The sequence below is a fragment of the Sphaeramia orbicularis genome, chromosome 5 (assembly GCF_902148855.1).
Source record: "Sphaeramia orbicularis chromosome 5, fSphaOr1.1, whole genome shotgun sequence".
In the NCBI taxonomy this organism is placed as follows: domain Eukaryota; kingdom Metazoa; phylum Chordata; class Actinopteri; order Kurtiformes; family Apogonidae; genus Sphaeramia; species Sphaeramia orbicularis.
The window spans coordinates 10,530,036-10,548,948 of NC_043961.1; the positions used below are offsets into that span (position 1 = coordinate 10,530,036).

Genomic DNA, 18,913 nt, shown 5'->3' on the forward strand with positions numbered 1-18,913 from the left:
ATGTTTGAAATGAGAAGATATGTGTGACCTTCCAACCTGTGGACACAAACACCCACTGAACTGGACTCTCCTTAATTATCATCCTCAAAGCACTTTATTTAGAGGAAACCGTTCAAAGAAGCTGAATACAGATGGTTTTCTGGGGGAACGTTGAAACCAACGCCCTGACACTGAGCTGATGGACTCTGTCCTCCTGTTCCTTCAGAGAGGACGGAACTGTCAGGCCTGCACATATGGAAATGGACTGATCTGAGCCTCACAAATGTCAACACTACTATGGGTTCAGTTAAAGGCAGAGTTCACGAGTTCAAGTTTAATTTCAGTGCATAAGTGTAACATTACTATGCATTAGATATCTGTCTATTAAAAATGTGTGTGTGAGAAATATAGCAAACAGTGTCTGCTTTTCTATTTCTGCTCCTACCATCCAACACTGCTCCAACTTCAACACCTTCAAATCCCCTTTAAAAACACATTTATTTAAGATTGATTTTAATGTTTAACTGTTTTATAATCATATACCTGCCTTTTGCACCTGCTTTTTATCTGTTTTTAATGTGTTTGGTTTCCGTTTCTATCTGCTTTATGTAAAGTCTTTCTTTGAGTTCCATGAAAAGCACTATAAAAATAAAATGTATAATAATAATAACAATAATAATAATAATAATAATAATAATAATAATAATAATGACTCGAAAAACACTCGAAGAGCGCAGACCTCCGCCAAGGCAGATCAGTGCCCCCCCATCACCACCAAAATTTAATCATTTGTTCCTTGTGCCAGTATCAACATTTCCTGAAGTTTTCATCCAAATCCGTCCATAACTTTTTGAGTTATCTTGTAGACGGACAGACAGACAGACAAACCAACGCCGGCAAAAACATAACCTCCTTATAATAACAACAACAACAACAACAACAACAACAACAATAATAATAATAATAATAATAATAATAATAATTATTATTATTATTATTATTATTATTATTGTTATTCTATTTAATCCTGCCTCCATATTTGATCATAGTTCTAAGTGTTCTAAGACAATGACAGCAGAACCCTCTAATATTAGAATAAGTGCAGAACCCTTCTGGACATTCCACAGTGTCTCTGTCCTGTTAAACGGATGCAGACAGACTGTTTGTCCAAGTGCTCATATTTGTCCTGTAGATCATCGCAGAGGCTGCTGCTTCATTTTTCACTTTCTTTCTTTTTTCTCCTTACATTGACCATCAAAGGCTTATCACAGGCCGCTCTATCACAGCACCTTCAATCCCATCCTAATAAGTGCAGCTCCGTGGATCAGGGCTGGAGGAGGAACTGGGCTGTGAAATAGACTCCAGTTCGGTGATGGACACATGAAAGGACTCGGATGGTTGGTTGTCAGTCACACCGGCAGACCCGCCTCCGCTCCATCAGAAGTCCAAATATGAATCTAAATAGCCTGGAAAATGCATTTTCTACCAATAGATCCCCAAAGTGTCCGGGGCATCAGAGGGAGGCAGCGGGAGGGAGCGCATGCAGATGCAGTCGGTGCGCGCGCGCGCCGCGGTGCCATGCCTGCTCCGCTCCGCTGGGCGGTAGGAGGGGTTGGAGTGACGCCGCTATCCAATGGGCACCGGCTTCCTCTGGACGGAGCGCAGCATCTCTGTCTCCAGACAAGTGTCTCAGTCAGCACCGACAACAGGACCCAGGGCTCCGGGATTTACTGAGCCGCATTTGGCACAACACGCATCCGTTTGGCTTTTTCCGAACACGACATTTCGTAAAGATGACCGTTGGCTGCGTCATCCTGGCGGGCTTCTTACTTGTGGGCGCATCCTCGGTAAGATGAGTTGCTTTGCTGTGCTGTGAAGTGGTGCACTGCTGTAGTGCTTCCTTCTGCTGTTCGAGCCTCTCAAAGTGTCCGTGAAAGCCTCTGTGTCCCCGCAGTGTTGCGCTAAAAGCAACACCACGCGTGGAATGGAGCTGAACACGGCGGAGGTCCAGATGGTTCTGTAGGTTCTAACTGTGCTGGACAAAGTCCGCGGTAACTCAGATAGTGTCCACCTGATCCTGTGGTGCATGGTGCAGAGGAGGGGGCTTCCACTCGGGCTGTTCTCTCACATCTACTTGGTTTATGCGCGTTTACGCACCGTCAGGTCTGCTCCGGTACATTTGTGGGATTAATGTCTCAGATGGTGATGAAGTTGAGTGTTTAAAGCCGCTTTAAGGACGAGGATTTAAGAAGCAAATGAGCTTTAATGAACGGCTTCTGTTACTTTTTAAATGGAGACAATAATGAGCCCAGTTGTTCTCCTCCAGTCCTTCAGTTGTCTGGAATGAACCTCTAGTACATGGAGTGTTTTGGATAAACGGACATATGACTGAGGTGCATCACTGCAGGTGTTTGTCCTGGACAATCCAAAGGCTGGTGGAGCCTCTGTGTCCAACAGTAGGACTGACTGTCCTCAGCATTAGTCTGTCCTCCTCACATGATCTGTCTGTTTCTGCCACTTGAATGTGAATGACACATGTTTGAGTTCAACATTCCGTGTCAAACCTCCTCAACATCGTCACCACCATCATCATCCTTATCCTCCTCCTCCTCCTTCTTGTCTGTATCTTGTCCTCTGACCTGTTCTGGTGCCAGTGATCATCAGGATCATGGCTCTCTCTCTCTCTCTCTCTCTCTGGTCAGTGTCAGTACCTTCTGAGGTCTGACATGTCACTGCAGTGATGTTGAGCAGGTGTGTTCATGTGGATTATCAGACTGCCGTGTTCCACCAGCAGCTCTTTATAAAGCATCTGTCTGAGGTTCAATAAGGGTCTGAAAAGACTGCGAGATCACCTGGTGACCTGGTGGTCCACCTGGTGACCTGGTGGTCCACCTGGTGACCTGGTGTCCACCGGTCCCTCTGCCAGTGTTTAACAGACTGTCTGTTTCCTTCCTCAGGGGGGTAAGGCAGGACAGCCCCTTAAAGCCCCATGCAGACCAGGGTTCTCCCAGAACTTCTACACAGTGATTGTCTCCAGAGACCTCCTCCATGGTCAGAGCATTCTCAAAGGTAAGACTGCTGCTGCTGCTGGAGCTGATGGACTGAGGAGGTTTTCTCTGCTCAGATGTGTCCTGAATCTCATCGTGTGTGTATGTGTGTGTGTGTGTGTGTGTGTGTGTGTGTGTGTGTTATTGTACATACTGGTAATGAAGGAGGTCAGTGCACACGTTGGTTCTGCAGCAGAAGCAGTTGGTGGAACATGCACACACAGATCAGAGCTGGAGCTGATGGAATAAACACTGTGTTCAAACATGTTTGTGCAGCAGGTGTGTCATGGATTCGGCTACACGTACTTTGGTTTGATGAAATGAACACCTGAACGACACAGATAGCACTTTGTTTCTTTTCTTTTTTCCTTTTTGACTCACTGAGCCTCCTGTTTACAACATAAACCCCTGAATGTCTGAAACTTATCATATTCATTGTAGTACATTTGCCAGTCCTTTCTTCTTCTGTTCTTTTTTTTCTCAGATGAATTCAATTGCGTTTCCACTCGCTCCATTTCTTTTCAGTGCAGACAATGAACTGAATCTACTGTGTTTGGTCTGTTTGTCGGAGACTTTTTCCATAATGGAAGTCTGAGCCCCATCCTAGTGTCTGTATTTGTATGAGTGATAGAAACAAAAAGCATCACATGGACCTTTATATTATGGCAGCCTTTCACTTTATTGCACATTTCGACTATAACAGTTGAGGGACTCGGTTTGGCCAGCGTGGGCCCAACATTTGGGTTGATCCAAATGTGTTCCCTGTAAACCCCCCCAGGCTGTTCCACTTCCACTTGGAGCAGCACATCAACAACAGTGTGCAATAAGCTCAGCTCTCCCCTGACACTTGGCTTTTATAGCCAAATATTTGTCTATTGTTACGTGAAATGTTGTTTGCCAGGAGGAAATGGCATTCTTATTGTTGCATTTTCCGGTTGCTGGTAAAACAATTGAATTATTCTGGAGGTTATCTTGTTATTTCCGAGGCTGACAAGGACGGTGCGGCCGGGCGGTGGGGGGGGGTGGCTGCCTGAAGGGGCTGGGGGGCTCAAGGTTTCTGCCTGTTCTCAAACAGACTGAGGCATCCTAAGTGACCTGTACCATGTGATGGGTTTGGACAGATAAGGTACCGATGGTAGTTACTATTCCTCACTGTTTGTGCCTCAAGGCTGCTGGTGCAAGTACCGATAACATGTTGATGCTTGGATTCAATAGAAAACTGTAGAAAACTGATTTAGCTCATGGTGTCCATCAGCCCCCCCCCCCACTTCTGTCTGTCTGTCTGTCTCTGTCTTTCATTTTGCCTGTCTCTGTGTTTGCTCTTTGTGAAAATCCTCCTCCCGACTGGACACTCAAAGGGACGTGGACTGCAGCAGCTTCAGTCCTCCTGCAGTGATTAATGTGCAGTTTGGAGCCTCAGCGAAGCTCTGTTTTCTATACAGTGGGACACGGAGCGGGGAGGAAGCCTTTAATACCAACGCCACAATATGTATAACCTCAAACTGTCACTTTCCAAGAAAATGGATGGGGCAGGGATGAGATGAGGGAGGGTCTGGGAGGCCTCCAGAGCCGGTTGGGCTGCTGGACCACTGTTGTCTCCCCAGAGAGATGGACAGTGAGCGATGGGGGAGGGACCAAAGAGCCGTGGCCCAGCAGGTGCACAGGGAACCGGGCTTCAACCGAGGGTCGACCAGGCTCTTCTCATGCTGAGCTGGAACAGGGACGACTTTTCTGTCATGTTGTTCTTATCGTTTTGACGGTGCCTGGGTAGTTTAGGTGTTTTTATATCTGCTAAACTTATTAATATGTGTAATTAAAGGAGTTCAAACTGTTCCTTCATGCTTCAGTTTGATGCGTCTGCTTGTGATGCATAATTTTACACTATCATAGTGTTTTTCAAAGGGTTCAATGTGTTTACCAGACTTTAAGGAATGCATCATTTTCTGTTCATCTTGTCATTTCAGCGAGTGTTTTTGGTAGAAAATAAATGCAAACTTTAAAGCTGACTTTGTAGTTCACGTATGTGGCTTCACTAAAATACCAAACACTGCCTTTTAAATGGATTTGTGAGACATTTTGCAGGAACCTTTAGTCACTGGTTCCGAAACTTTTGACATCTGAGCAATTAAAGACAAAACCTGGACAAGTGTTCCAAGGAGCTCAGAAGGAAAGTTTTCTTCTCAAAGCGTTTTATGATGGAATGGCTTTAGTTTGTTGAAGAGACAAAACTTTAAAACAAAAGGAAAAAGTCTACAACAAATTTTTGTATGTTTTTTTAGTGTTTGCTCTCCTGCAGTTGTTGTGTCCCCTTGATTATCTCAGGCATCCTATCTCATACTCTGCCTGAAAAAAGTACTAACATATTTTCCAGAGGACGGTGGTAAAAACAAATGGAAGCCAACGGTCGCCTGAAGGGAAGGAAACGTTCAGAAAGTGTAAAAACACAACACCAATACTCAGAACAGTCTGCAGTGAAAACGCCGTTATGATCCTTTAACATGATTCTTCCTGTGGTTCCATGTGGTCAATACTTGAAAGGTCATTTCTGATTTCGTAATACATCATTCAGCCCCCCCCCCCCCCCCCCCCCCCCCCAATAGGTTAAAAAGCCTGTTATGGGTTTGTGGCAGACCATAAAAGGCCTTTGTTTAACTAATTCACAAATCTCTGTGCTCCTGCTAAGTTGTGCTGAATAAATCATCTCATGCTCCCATGGAGATGTTTGTCTGAGCCTTGGGTCTGGATCGGGGGTGGGGGGGTGGGGTGGGGGCTGTGGCACACAGGCAGGCAGACGACCGGGCCTGAGTCGCGGTCCGTGCAGATCCCGCTGTGGGCAGATAAGCCATGAAAAGAAATATTCCAGTGATTGCACATCACTGTGTAAACCATCACCTCGCTCCAAGAGCCGGAACAGACACCGAGGAACACGGACAAGGGGACGTGGCCTCGGCACAAAAGACACTCATTTGAAATACAGTTCAGTCAAGATGTCTCTGGAAGTCACTGTCAAGGCATATTTGAAGAGTGTGTGCTGATGAGTTCCACCCTTTGCCCCTTACTAGTCCTGAAAGACAGAGTGCAGCTCTGTGTGAGGGAATGGCTGTCTGAACGCATATTCCACTTTACGTGACTAAGATTTTGTGACATAGAAAATGTCTGTGAGGGATTGGCTGGATTAAAAACATGACCTCTGTGTTTGCAGTGGACGAGCGGGACGCTAAGGAAGACAAAGACACAACGACGGTGACTTAATGTCGTCTGGAAGATAGCATCATAAGACATTTGTGGAAACACCCATTCACCGCTTTTTCTTTTGTCCCCGCTCTATCCTTTCAGACAGAATTTTCTTTTCCTGTGTGGTCTTTTGAATCACAGGATATGAAGTCAATGAAAAAAGTACTGGGTGCCTTCATGTCAGGGTTTTCATTTAAAATGGAGAAGTTCTTACATAACTGCAGCACACGCAGAAAAATGACTGTACTTTAAATCTAAAAGATTCATTTAAGGAGGATCATGCCTCTGTCGGCTGTCCTTTTTTTTTTTTCCTATTGTTAAATTTCATCTCTTAAAAGTTACACATGCAGAATGACATGTAACATGACCCCAATTAGAGCAGACCAGGAGAATCTGGCGAGGAGCCATATCTGCTGTGAAACAGCAGACGCTTGGCTGTAGTGAGAACCTCTGACTCCTAACCTCCAATCCAAAGTGACAGGGCTTTCATAAGTGCGTCCAGACCCCAGAACTGAGGAGTGGGTGGGGTAGTGGGGGGGATTAGGTTTCAGGCATTTGATAAGCGGGATGCCATTTCCCTTCTGACTCACAAACGTCTCTCTTGTCCTCCAGAGAGTCTTTCATCTCTGCAGCCAGGACCTGCAGTCTGTGGTGAGCTGATAGAATACAGGTACAGAAGATGAGCCACATCATTTCTCTTTATCTCTTCTGCCTTCTTACCAAACCAAGCTACGGCCCTATATCCCTCAAACTCCCTACAACATGACACACATGCTGAGCCAATTCCATCAAGCAAGCCACCCATGATATAGTACATGCCACAGCACAATGCTTTCATCCTGTTTTGTACTTATTTCCTCTGGATGTAAGTAAAAAAAAAAAAAAAAAAAAAAAAAGGATTTTGATAGATGGCGAACGTTTGTCAACACAAATATTGTTGCCTGTTGTCGGTCCTCCATGTGAATTGTATTAGTTCTAGTGCACTGATCTCCACTGAGCTGCTCTCACTGTGTACTGGCATTAGTTTGAGTCCGGTCGTCGGTTGCTGGGTAATGGCGTCTACTCTCATGGACTTTCATTACAGCTCAGATACTCGTTGCTTTTCCGGTATCATCCTGACCCCCGTGCGTTTAGACAGTTAGAAGCTGTCAGATGTGAACCCAGTGCCTCCGGACTCCGACTGCATTTTCAAAGCGCTGTGCAAGCTTTGGGTTTGCACTCTACCGCCTGAGATTATACACTAGATCGACATCCCCGACTAAATAGAGGTGAACTAATTGTGCCCTGAGTTCTGACCTTCAAAACGGAGGTAATGGCAATATTATCAGACCTCAGATTTCATTTGCAAGAGCTGGCGGCTGTGGGTTAAAGGAGTGATTATATGAAAAAAAGAAGAAACGAGGCACTTGTGATGGGTTTAGCCAAAAAGGGGCCTTGGCAGGGGATTAATGGATAAAAAAGAGGACTGTGTTGGACCGGGAACTAGAGATTTACTACTGTATTTCAGGATATGAGACAAGGGCAATTTTCAAGAAAAAAAATCATGGATTAAGAATAAAGCTGAGTTTCTCACTCATGTCTTTAAATCTCTCTCCAAAGGGAAGTAGTCGAGCTCCTCTGATGGACGCCAGTCTGTAACTGTAATAAAAGGAAATCACAAAGCAACATTACGAAGAAACAAGTAGTACTGATGACCTTGCATCCTGTGAATACTATCTGCATTAGTTATCGAAAACCTTTTTTTAATTGACCACCCGCTCTAACAATCAATGGGCATCAACGCTCTGCATCTCAATGTACCTTAACGATCAGTAGGCTTGATTAATCCTGTATTGGCTTTTAGTTGAGGTGCAGAAATGAGCAGTTTTCCCAACAGAAGACCTCTGTTTCACCTTTCAGCTCCAAGTGTAACCCAGAACCTGCCAGTTCATTACAAAGGGCTTTTTTCCTCGTTCCTCACCACTTCAGGATTTACATGCATCTGAATACAAATCAGGCCTTCCGTATTAAAAGGGGTTTTCTGGGCTCCGATGACTCTCTTTCATGTTATCCTGCTTGTTTGCAGCACCATGACAGTGCGAACTTTGGTGTCACTTACGTGGCTTTTTAAATAGATAATTATTTTAACAATTAATAGAATAAAGAAAGGGATTTCAGCAAAGCTGCCACGTGAAAGAGACTGAAAAGCCCAGAGTGAGAGCTGCATCCAAACCTCAGCGCTCTGAAAAATCATGTGGAAACAGGCTTTGTGAACCCATTTTCCATTTCCGTTATCATCAGGCTGAAATTGTGGCTTTTCTGTGGAATGGCTTTGTGTCATGTCCCCCCCCTCGAGGGAAAAACACACACAGAGACCTAGAAAGCATATGTTCACGTTGGGTTGAGCTGTTAAGACAATTACTCGTCCTGTAGTTCAGATTTTCTTGCGTCCATCCGTATTTCTCTAGGTACAGTCCATCGTGTGTGTGTTTTAGAGGCTGACAGTAGGTACGGTCTATCATGTGTGTGTTTTAGAGGTTGGTTGTAGGTATGGTCTATCATGTTTGTGTTTTAGAGGTTGGTTGTAGGTTTGTCGGAACAGTTTGTATTGTACTGATACTGTTGTACCAAATACTGATAATTTGATTAAAATCCACACATGACATATGTGAACATGGACAGTACTGTCAGTGTGTGGGTTAGGGTTAGGGTTAGCCGGGCACTAAACAAACACTCAGTGAAATGTTTCATATCATCTGCTGCTTCTGTGAAAAGGACACCACAACATAATAACACAGTAAATACAGTAACTACACTAACTACTGCTAACCCTAACTACTACTTATTCTAACTACCACTAACCCTAACTACTACTAACCCCAACTACCACTAACCCTAATTACTACTAATTCTAACTACTAACCCTAACCCTAACCCTAATTACTACTAACCCTAACTACTACTAATTCTAACTACTACTAACCCTAGCTACTACTAATTCTAACTACTAACCCTAACTACTACTAATTCTAACTACTACTAACCCCAACTACCACTAACCCTAACTACTACTAATTCTAGCTACTGCTAACCCTAACCCTAACTACTTCTAACCCTAACTACTATTAATTCCAACTACTACTAACCCTAATGCTAACTACCGCTAACCCTAACTACTAGTAACCCTTACCCTACTTTATCCTTTTGTGGCTTTAGAGTCAGTTTTTCCCCTTTGGTAACATCCTGATAAATATCGTACAGTCAATGATTATCGCATAAATATCCCAGAATCCCTGGTTTCTGTCTGATGGCGTCAGTAGCACAGACAGTGAATCGTGATGGTTCCATATTGTCATTTAAATATGCCGTGTTTCCACTACGTGGAACTGGCTCGACTCTGGTACCAGGTCCTATTCCTGTAGACTGTTTCCATTACAGGATACTACTGACTTTACAGTACCTGGTCGTCATAGCGATGTGGTGCGTTACCTCCGTGTCATCTGGTCAGAGTTGCTGATAAACTCGATCGTTGCCTGTTATCTCATCAAACTCATGCTGAATTTTTACATCTGTACCTCCTGGACTGGCCATGGTGTAGTTTTACAGACTATCATCATGTGGATTAACCTACTGACATATTTACTGGAAACTTCCGCATCTGTTTTTTGTAAAAGGGCGGGCCACAGAGACGACTCTGACCAATCAGTGGTCTGCAGTGTTTACATGTCACCTTTTAGTATTCGTTCCCCAGTCTGGGAACCTCGGCGGAGGTGATACCAAAAAACTAGTACTGGGTACCAGATTCCAGGTTCTTTTATGTAATGGAAACGCAAAAAGGCCGAGTCGAGTCGAGTCGAGTCGAGTTGAGTTGAGTCTAGTGTAGCCGGTACCACATAGTGGAAACGCGGCATTAGTGATTTGACACTATTTTACTGAGTAATAAGAGTTCAGATTCAGCTCCATAACCTTCTAACTCAGCTTTACCTTTACTTCCAGGTTTCTGTCCTTCTTCCCTGGTTGTTTTCTTTCAGTTTTTCCTTCCTCTTCCCTCTTGGTTCTTTTCTTTCAGTTTTTTCTCCCTCTTTCCTCCTGGTTCTTTGTTTCCACTTTTTCCTCCCTCTTCCCTCCTGGTTCTTTTCCTTCAGTTTTTCCTCCCTCTTTCCTCCTGGTTCTTTCTTTCAGTTTTTCCTCCCTCTTCCCTCCTGGTTCTTTTCCTTCAGTTTTTCCTCCCTCTTTCCTCCTGGTTCTTTTCTTTCAGTTTTTCCTCCCTCTTCCCTCCTGGTTCTTTTCCTTCAGTTTTTCCTCCCTCTTCCCTCCTGGTTCTTTTCCTTCAGTTTTTCCTCCCTCTTTCCTCCTGGTTCTTTTCTTTCAGTTTTTCCTCCTCTTCCCTCCTGGTTCTTTTCCTTCAGTTTTTCCTCCCTCTTTCCTCCTGGTTCTTTTCTTTCAGTTTTTCCTCCCTCTTCCCTCCTGGTTCTTTTCCTTCAGTTTTTCCTCCCTCTTTCCTCCTGGTTCTTTTCTTTCAGTTTTTCCTCCCTCTTTCCTCCTGGTTCAGGGGCTCTCAGTGACATATCTCCACTCACTCCGTCTATGAATTATGACCAGGCTGTTTGACCTTGCGCTGCCACTTGACCTCACATGTTCTCTAACACTCATATCCTCAGTCTCTTGCACTGGAGGAGATGAAAAACATGGCCCAATCAAAATGATTTACGTTTTTCTTGACTCGACACATAGATCCTTCGGAGCTGCTGCTAAAGGCATCTCCAGAGAAACGCCCTGTATTGTTCTGTGCAGCCATTTCTGAAGCCATGGGGCTTTTGCTATTCTCCCGCCTTAATTAAAAGACTAGACTGTCAAGATGCCTTTGTTCTGCAAACACTAATATGAAAATGGTCTGTCACCACAGAGAGGCTGGAGCTCCACTTTGGATTCATTCAGCTCCAAATACATAGATGATCATTGTACCCACAAGCTCTATTTTTTAACTATATTTGCTTGTTCTTTTTTTTTTTCCTAATGCTGTAAAACACACATTTATTTATATATAAACTATATAGTTTCTGTGTGTGTGTGTGTGTGTGTGTGTGTTTGCAGGCAGCTCTGCATCTAGAGGGTGATTATCTTAAATGGAGAAATTAAAGGATTACAAACCAGCCCAGTAATCCAGCTGTCAATCTCACGGCTCATTAGTGAGCAAAGGAGAAGGATGAGAGAGACATAAAACACACTGTGAGGGAGAGGAGGAGGAGGAGCAGGAGAGGAAGATACCTGTCCTTGGGTTAAAGACGGAAACTTCCCCGTTCACAAAGTCACAGAATATTGTCAGTATTTTTGTATTAATTAACACCATTTATTAAAACAGTAGGGGTCATTTCACCTCAGCATCTGTGTTGAAATACTTCCCATCCACTAATGTTTTCAGTTTTATTTAAGTGTTCAATTAAATTTGCGTCAGAATTTTTAAATATTAAAAATGGGATGTTTATGAAATTGCCAGTTTTAGTTTGAATATACAGCATGAAATCAACAGTTCGAACGCTTTGAATTCCTTTTAAAGTTGTATGACTGTGTTTTCATTGGGATATGCACCAGAGCATGACCCCTCCCACGCTAATACACTGCATGGATTCATCCAAGTGTTGGACCTCTTCATTCTGTCAATGTAACAGTGTGGACAGAGTTTATGTGGAGCTGGTTTTCTGTGTTCCTGCAGTTTTAAAGAGCAAATGAAAGAGTGCAACTACACTGACTTACAGCCATGCAGAAACTGTGTGTGTGTGCATGTGTGCATGTGTGCTTCAGATTAGCCTTGGTGTTGACAGATATACAGCATCACCGTCATTTTTCACCAAGCTCTGAGGCTCATAAAAGAAACAGTTTGGGAAACGATGGCACCATAAAAGAAAATAGAAACACAAATCCCGGGTCCATCATGAAAAAAGGGGGAAATTGCGTCTCCTGTGGCGTGGAGGCTTTTTGGATTTGATTGTATCAATTTGCTGCTTATTTGGATCTGAAACGCTGCCTGTGTGGAGCCTGATTGGCTCATACACGGTGACTTGTCAATGGTCGCTGCTGGGAACCATTTCTGGTGGAACTCGTCTCATTTAATTTGAAATGCACCACTCTTTGTTTTTCTGTATTTTTCAGATGGTACTTAATTTGATTTATCTACGACGAACCAGTTGAGTTTAGATGTTCAGGTCATTTTCTGTTGTAGGACGCAGCCTTTGCTCTTGTTCCCAGTGTCATGTTATGTCCATTGTGTACAGGTGAACCACTGTAATGCATCTGCTTTATTGACAGTACATAAAAATATAAATAAATATCAGTAATGTAGTGAAAGCAGAGTAAATGGGCTCCTAGTTTGTGAAAAAGCACATTCTGGCCAGGATTCAGATTTCTGATTTGGAAATCACAAACTGGAGCCGTGTTCCATCCTGTTGTGATGCAGATTAGTCTGTGGGAGGCCCACACATCTGCAAACACAACAGAATGTGTTGTAGAAGTCAGTCCATTGTGTTTCCTGTTGTAGACCGCTCCAGCATCAGGACACAATGAACTCTGCTCATGTGTTTGTTTCTGACTTTACTTTCAGTCTATTAGTGCATCATCTGTTACTGTTGGTCTGTCAATGTGTCTGTCAATGTGTCTGTCTGTGTGTCTGTCCATGTGACTGTCCGTGTGTCTGTCCATGTGTCTGCCCATGTGTCTGTCTGTGTGCCTGTTCATGTGTCTGTCAATGTGTCTGTCTGTGTGTCTGCCCATGTGTCTGTCCATGGGTCTGTCCTTGTGTCTGTCCATCTGACAGACGTCCTGTCCTTTTGTCAAACAGTGGTTTTATGTGCAGGTTTAATATGAAAATACTTCATACCCCCCCACCCCCGGGGCTGAAGCCCCGGGGGTGGGGGGGTGGGGTGTCGGTCATGGACATAATAAAAGTCCCCTTTGTCCAGTTTGTGTCCATGGGTGCTTCTGTCGGACAGTGGTTTGTCATCCTGGTGTCACAGGGTCAGGCTCTGTAGTGTCCAGACCAACACTAACAGGTGTCAGGTGGGTTTTCTGCCTCTGTCTGATCAGACTGGGACTAAACCAACACCTAAACTAAATCCTAAAAACCAACACCTAAATGACTGACAACTGACAGCATACTGACCAGGCACCGACTCATCTGGACAGGCAAACTATTACAATTGATAAGTCATGGATTTAACACAATATTTTGGAGAGAAATTCAAAATTTGGTGTTGAATTTTAGAGGAACTCCATCACAAAATGTAAAAGCTTTTCAATTGAGTGTCAAATGAAATAAAGACACTAATTCTATTAAATATTTCAACAATATCACATTAAACTGGCGAGATGATGAATAATCTGTAGCAGTAAATAAATAAGTATTTTCATTTGAGTGTTGATAGACTCATTAGTCATGAACTGTATCCAATCAGACATCATTTAAAACCAGAGTGGTGATAAGAGACAACGGAGGAAAGGAAGAAAAGAGGAAAGGAGGAAAGGAGGAAAGGAGGAAAGGAGGCAGCTGCATTGGTAAAAAAACATTATTTATTTTATTGGCTAGAGTTTGATCAAATACTGTAGAGTCATCACAGAAAATATGAAGTTTACATCTAATAATCAGCAAGTGGGTGAAAGGAACCTGTATTTGATACCATTAGAACCTGCCTTTTGTACCATTAGAACCTGTATTTGGTACCATTACAACCTGTATTTGATCCCATTAGAACCTGTATTTGGTACCATTAGAACCTGCCTTTTGTACCATTAGAACCTGTATTTGATCCCATTACAACCTGTATTTGGTACCATTAGAATCTGTATTTGGTACCATTAGAACCTGTATTTGATCCCATTAGAACCTGTATTTGATCCCATTAGAACCTCCCTTTTGTACTGTTAGAACCTCTATTTGGTACCATTAGAACCTGTATTTGGTACCATTAGAACTTGTATTTGATCCCATTAGAACCTGCCTTTGGTACCATTAGAACCTGTATGTGGTAACATTAGAATCTGTATTTGGCACCATCAGAACCTGTATTTCATCCCATTAGAACCTGCATTTGGTACCATTAGAACCCGCCTTTTGTACCATTAGAACTTGTATTTGGTACCATTAGAATCTGTATTTGGTACCATCAGAGCCTGTATTTGATCCCATTAGAACCTTCCTTTGGTACCATTAGAACCTGCCTTTTGTACCATTAGAACCTATATTTGGTACCATTAGAACCTGTATTTGATCTCATTAGAACCTCTCTTTTGTACCATTAGAACCTGTATTTGATCCCATTAGAACCTTTATTTGATGCCATTAGAACCTCCCTTTTGTACCATTAGAACCTGTATGTGATCCCATTAGAACATGTATTTAGTACCATTAGAACATGTATTTTGGTACCATTAGACTCTGTATTTGGTACCATTAGAACCTGCCTTTGGTACCATTAGAACCTGTATGTGATCCCATTAGAACATGTATTTAGTACCATTAGAACATGTATTTTGGTACCGTTAGACTCTGTATTTGGTACCATTAGAAGCTGCCTTTGGTACCATTAGGCTGCAGGTGGATGTAACTGTGATGGTTTAACCGCTGCTCTGGACTCACTTTTAGTGAGACTGAGGTCCAAAAACACTCCATGTACCTGCAGGAGGGTTCGACTGTTCTGAAAAGGATGAAATCAGTTGGGTTTGTTCTGAAACAGTGGTGGAAGAATTAGAGGAGTGGACAGTTTAGAGGAAACCCTCCTTATATGGATCATCCAATCAGCCACTGTATGAGTCTTTAATACTAAACAGTAGGGGACAGTGGATCTGTAATATAATAGGATGGTTATTGTGCAGATAAATCCATCTGCTGTCTGTCCTCCTCTGAACGTCTCACAGACATTCATTCATTTTTTGAACCCGCCTTATCCTCACTAGGGTCACGGGGGTCGCTTGGAGCCTATCCCAGCTACATAGGGGCAATGGCGGGGTACACCCTGGACAAGTCGCCAGTTCATCGCAGGGCTGACATATAGAGACAAACAATCACTCTCACATTCACACCTATGGGCAATTTAGATTAACCAATTAACCTGTCAGTGCTTGTCTTTGGATGGTGGGAGGAAGCCGGAGTACCCGGAGAGAACCCACGCAGACACGGGGAGAACATGCAAACTCCACACAGAAAGGTCCCACCCCCCGTCAACTGGTGTTGGAATCGAACCCAGGACCTTCTTGCTGTGAGGCACGAGTGCTAACCACTGCCCCTCACAGACATGTCTGATGTTTTGTTCTGATGGTCCACCTTTGAACTGACTTTTGGAAGACGGACTTATCTGTGGTTTAACACTAAACTAATCCATTTGATCTGTTTCATTCTACCCCTACAGTCAAATGTGCAGTTTCACCAAAAAAATTCTTCACTAAAACCAAACGTGGATTCACATGTGTCTTAAACATCAGGTCCTAAAGCTGTTCTCTGTCTGTGAAATCCTAATACTTGCCCTTTCAGCCTAATTCACAGTGTATTTTTCATTCTAATTAAATCATAATATCTTCACATCCATTTTCCAGCTGCCAGCAGAGGAGGAAATGCAAAACAATTATCTTTGTCTAGTTAATCAGCGTTAAGACAGACTGGTACTGATGCCAAAATATGAGCTGCAGTCTGCAAGGACTAGAGGATGGTGTGGTCGGACTGGATTCTGTTCATCAGTAACCCTCATCCAGTCATTCCAAATGCTCCCCAGTCTAGATAGAATCAGCTCCACCTCCATCTCCACCTATACCTCCACCTATTGACCCTTTGCACGTTACATCATGCTCTGTTTGTGCCGCAAATGAGCACCATGATGGATGGCGGAAGTGCCGGACTGCACCCTGGACGACAAACCGACTAATATTGAATTTAATCTGAACGTTCTCGTTTTGCTTCATTTTTAACCCTGCTTTACATGTACAGTGTTCGCACACAACAGTTCCATCCTTCTTCACAGACACCCATGGTTTCAGCTGGTTCCAGACAGAGCCTGGATCTGATGGACCTGATATTGCAGATAGAGCAGGCTCTGTTTGTGCCCATAGCACATTAGCACCACCAAATGCTAGCTAGATGGCTAGACTGGGTTAACTACTATGAACCACTCTGTTCCAGTGGCTGTCATAAGTAGCCTTCAATATTAGCTCTGCTGTTGTAGTGGCTGCCTTTGTACCAGCTACACATGTCATATGAAATACTGTTATTATCATGATGCTGTGCCATATGTTCTAGTGGTAGAACTGTACATATTACTGTGTGTAGATAATAGAAAGGCAGATACTTCAACAACAGAGCTAATATTGTAGGCTATTTATGACAGACACTAACATTATTACACAATGTTAGTTCATTAGAGCTGCTTTTGGTTCCAGTCTTTTTGAGTTTGGATGGCATGCTGGGGGAAACATGTTAAAAACATACACAGCTAGTTAGCTAATGTTAGCTGTAGCTTTCCTTTACCATTATGAGATTCATTCCTCTGCTGTGAGCGCAGTACAGCCACTCGGTAATCTAACCTGAGACTAAGAACTGGGATCATCCACACTTGAGTCTGCTTTTAGATCAGCGCCTGTGTATGGGGACACTCCATTTAGAACAGAATGGAACAGATCGTGTGCATTGAACTCCGGTAGACTGGAGGACTTTGCTAGATCCATAAAACATCAGGAGGGAGAAGGTATGTGTCAGTAGTTTGCCCTGCTATCGCTAGCTTCTCCAAATAGTGTTCTTTGTGCCGTCCAGTAAGGTGAGTCACTTTGCAGGACAACTCCAAAACTTTATTTTCAGTGCTGGTAGACATAATCTGTCGCTCATTCGTTTGTTTGCTGTGCTGCTTTTGTCGTCCACCATGGCACTGCACCCCTGGTCACGTGATAACTGTGACGTTGGTGCAAAGGGTCAATACCTCTACCTTCACCCCCACCCCCACCCCCACCTCCACTTCTATCTCCACCTCCACCTTTACCTTCATCTCCACCTATACCCCCATCTCCATCTCTACCTCCACCGTCCACTTCTATCCTCACCTCCACCTCTACCTTCACCTCCACCTATACCTCCATCTACATCTCCACCTATACCTCCACCTCTACCTCCACTTCCAGTTCTATCTCCACCTCCACCTCTACCTTCACCTCCACCTATCCCTCCACCTCTACCTCCACCTCCACCTATCTTGTGTCATTCTACTCCTGTCCTCCTACCACTTCTCTTTTTCCTGCGCTCTGCTCTTTATTCTCTGCTCTTTATTCTCTGCTCTTCTTCCCATTGGAAGTCTTTTAGATCCAATTTGCAGTCTTCCCTGTGCCCGCCGTGCTGTCTTTCTCAGCTTCAGTGTTTTCGGAGCCTGAAGCTCTGTTTGAACTTCTCTTCACACTCTGGAGATCGTATCCTTGGTTCCACATAGAAACAGCAGACAAACGGGGACGTTGACACTGGCTAATCTTCTCTAGAACATATAGGGTATGACATACATGCACGTGTGTGCGTAGACAGGATGAGTGTGCACGTGTGTGCGTAGACAGTATGTGTGCACGTGTGCTTCAGCTTTCCCCCGTTTTCAATCATCATACCACACAGCACCACCAGGCTGAGGCAGGGCCCTTGCAGGCTGCATTCTAAATACTCTCAAGGCTGGAGGCAAAGCAACATGAATTTCAATGAATTATTAAACAGGATTATTTATTTACTTCCTCCGCACCCTCAACCACCTAACTGGCAAATCTACATAGCATTTTTTCGAACCTGTGGCACATTTGTATGCATAATTTACTCTCATGGCTGAATATTTTCTGTAGGATGTGGAGTTTAGTCTGTTCTCTGAGCACCTTTGGGACTGTGCCGACTGGACTTACTGTAATTCTAATGGACTTTGATTGTTCGTCCCACTTCACTTCCCTTCATGAACATATCGGATTGGAAACTTCACTCAGCATCTGTTTTTTTTTTTTTTTTCATGTGGTTGTCATATTGTAACTCTGAATTTGGGTTTGTTTTAGATTAATGACACTGTGGAAATCAAGTGGTATTGTTCTGTGGTTGAGTTGGTAGTAGGTGTGTGTGTGTGTTGGCTGTGGGAAAGAAGGATGAATAAGTGAGCCGAGGCCTGGAGCTCTGCCAGCCTGGGAGACTCCGACGCACTGCAGATGAGCCGAACCTGGGTCCGTTCTCGTGCAGCTCTTCCTGCTGTGGTGACGACACGCCTGTGCCGTTGCTCTGTCCGTCAGTTCACTGCTGCTGCCGCTGCTGCGTCAGTTTCCTTAAACCGTATTGTGCTGTCACAGAGACCTGATTAAATATCAATCTAAACCTCCTGAGCCAACAACTTAGGTTATTTTTATGAAGTTTTAATGAGAAAATCTTCCCAATCTCATGGTAAACATCATTATGTATTTATAAAAGCCTGCCTTGGATCATTAGTGGTGCCGCTCACATCAAACATGGCACCTTAATAAAAAGCTAACAGCCCACGTAGAACTGAAGCGCAGAGTGTGTGACCTACGCAAACAGCACACGCATCAAATGTAAATCAAGGTAAATGAGATGACACCTCTGTTCCTGCCGTCGGAACCGATCCACACAGCTTTCTGTATGTTGGAGTTCATCTGGTGTGATGAGGACTATGTGA

General features: G+C 43.7%; 1 protein-coding gene across 2 annotated transcripts in view; it reads left to right on the forward strand.

Moving 5' to 3' along the window:
* The first annotated feature begins 1,656 nt into the window (after positions 1-1,656).
* LOC115420004 (cadherin-4-like) overlaps positions 1,657-18,913 on the forward strand; it is a 346,596-nt gene continuing 329,339 nt past the window's right edge. For both annotated transcript variants that reach the window (XM_030135107.1, XM_030135108.1), the window contains exons 1-2: positions 1,657-1,826; positions 2,937-3,048. In XM_030135107.1, coding sequence (XP_029990967.1) covers positions 1,773-1,826; positions 2,937-3,048 — 166 coding nt within the window. In that variant the 5' untranslated portion in view covers positions 1,657-1,772. The remainder of the gene's footprint in view (positions 1,827-2,936; positions 3,049-18,913) is intronic.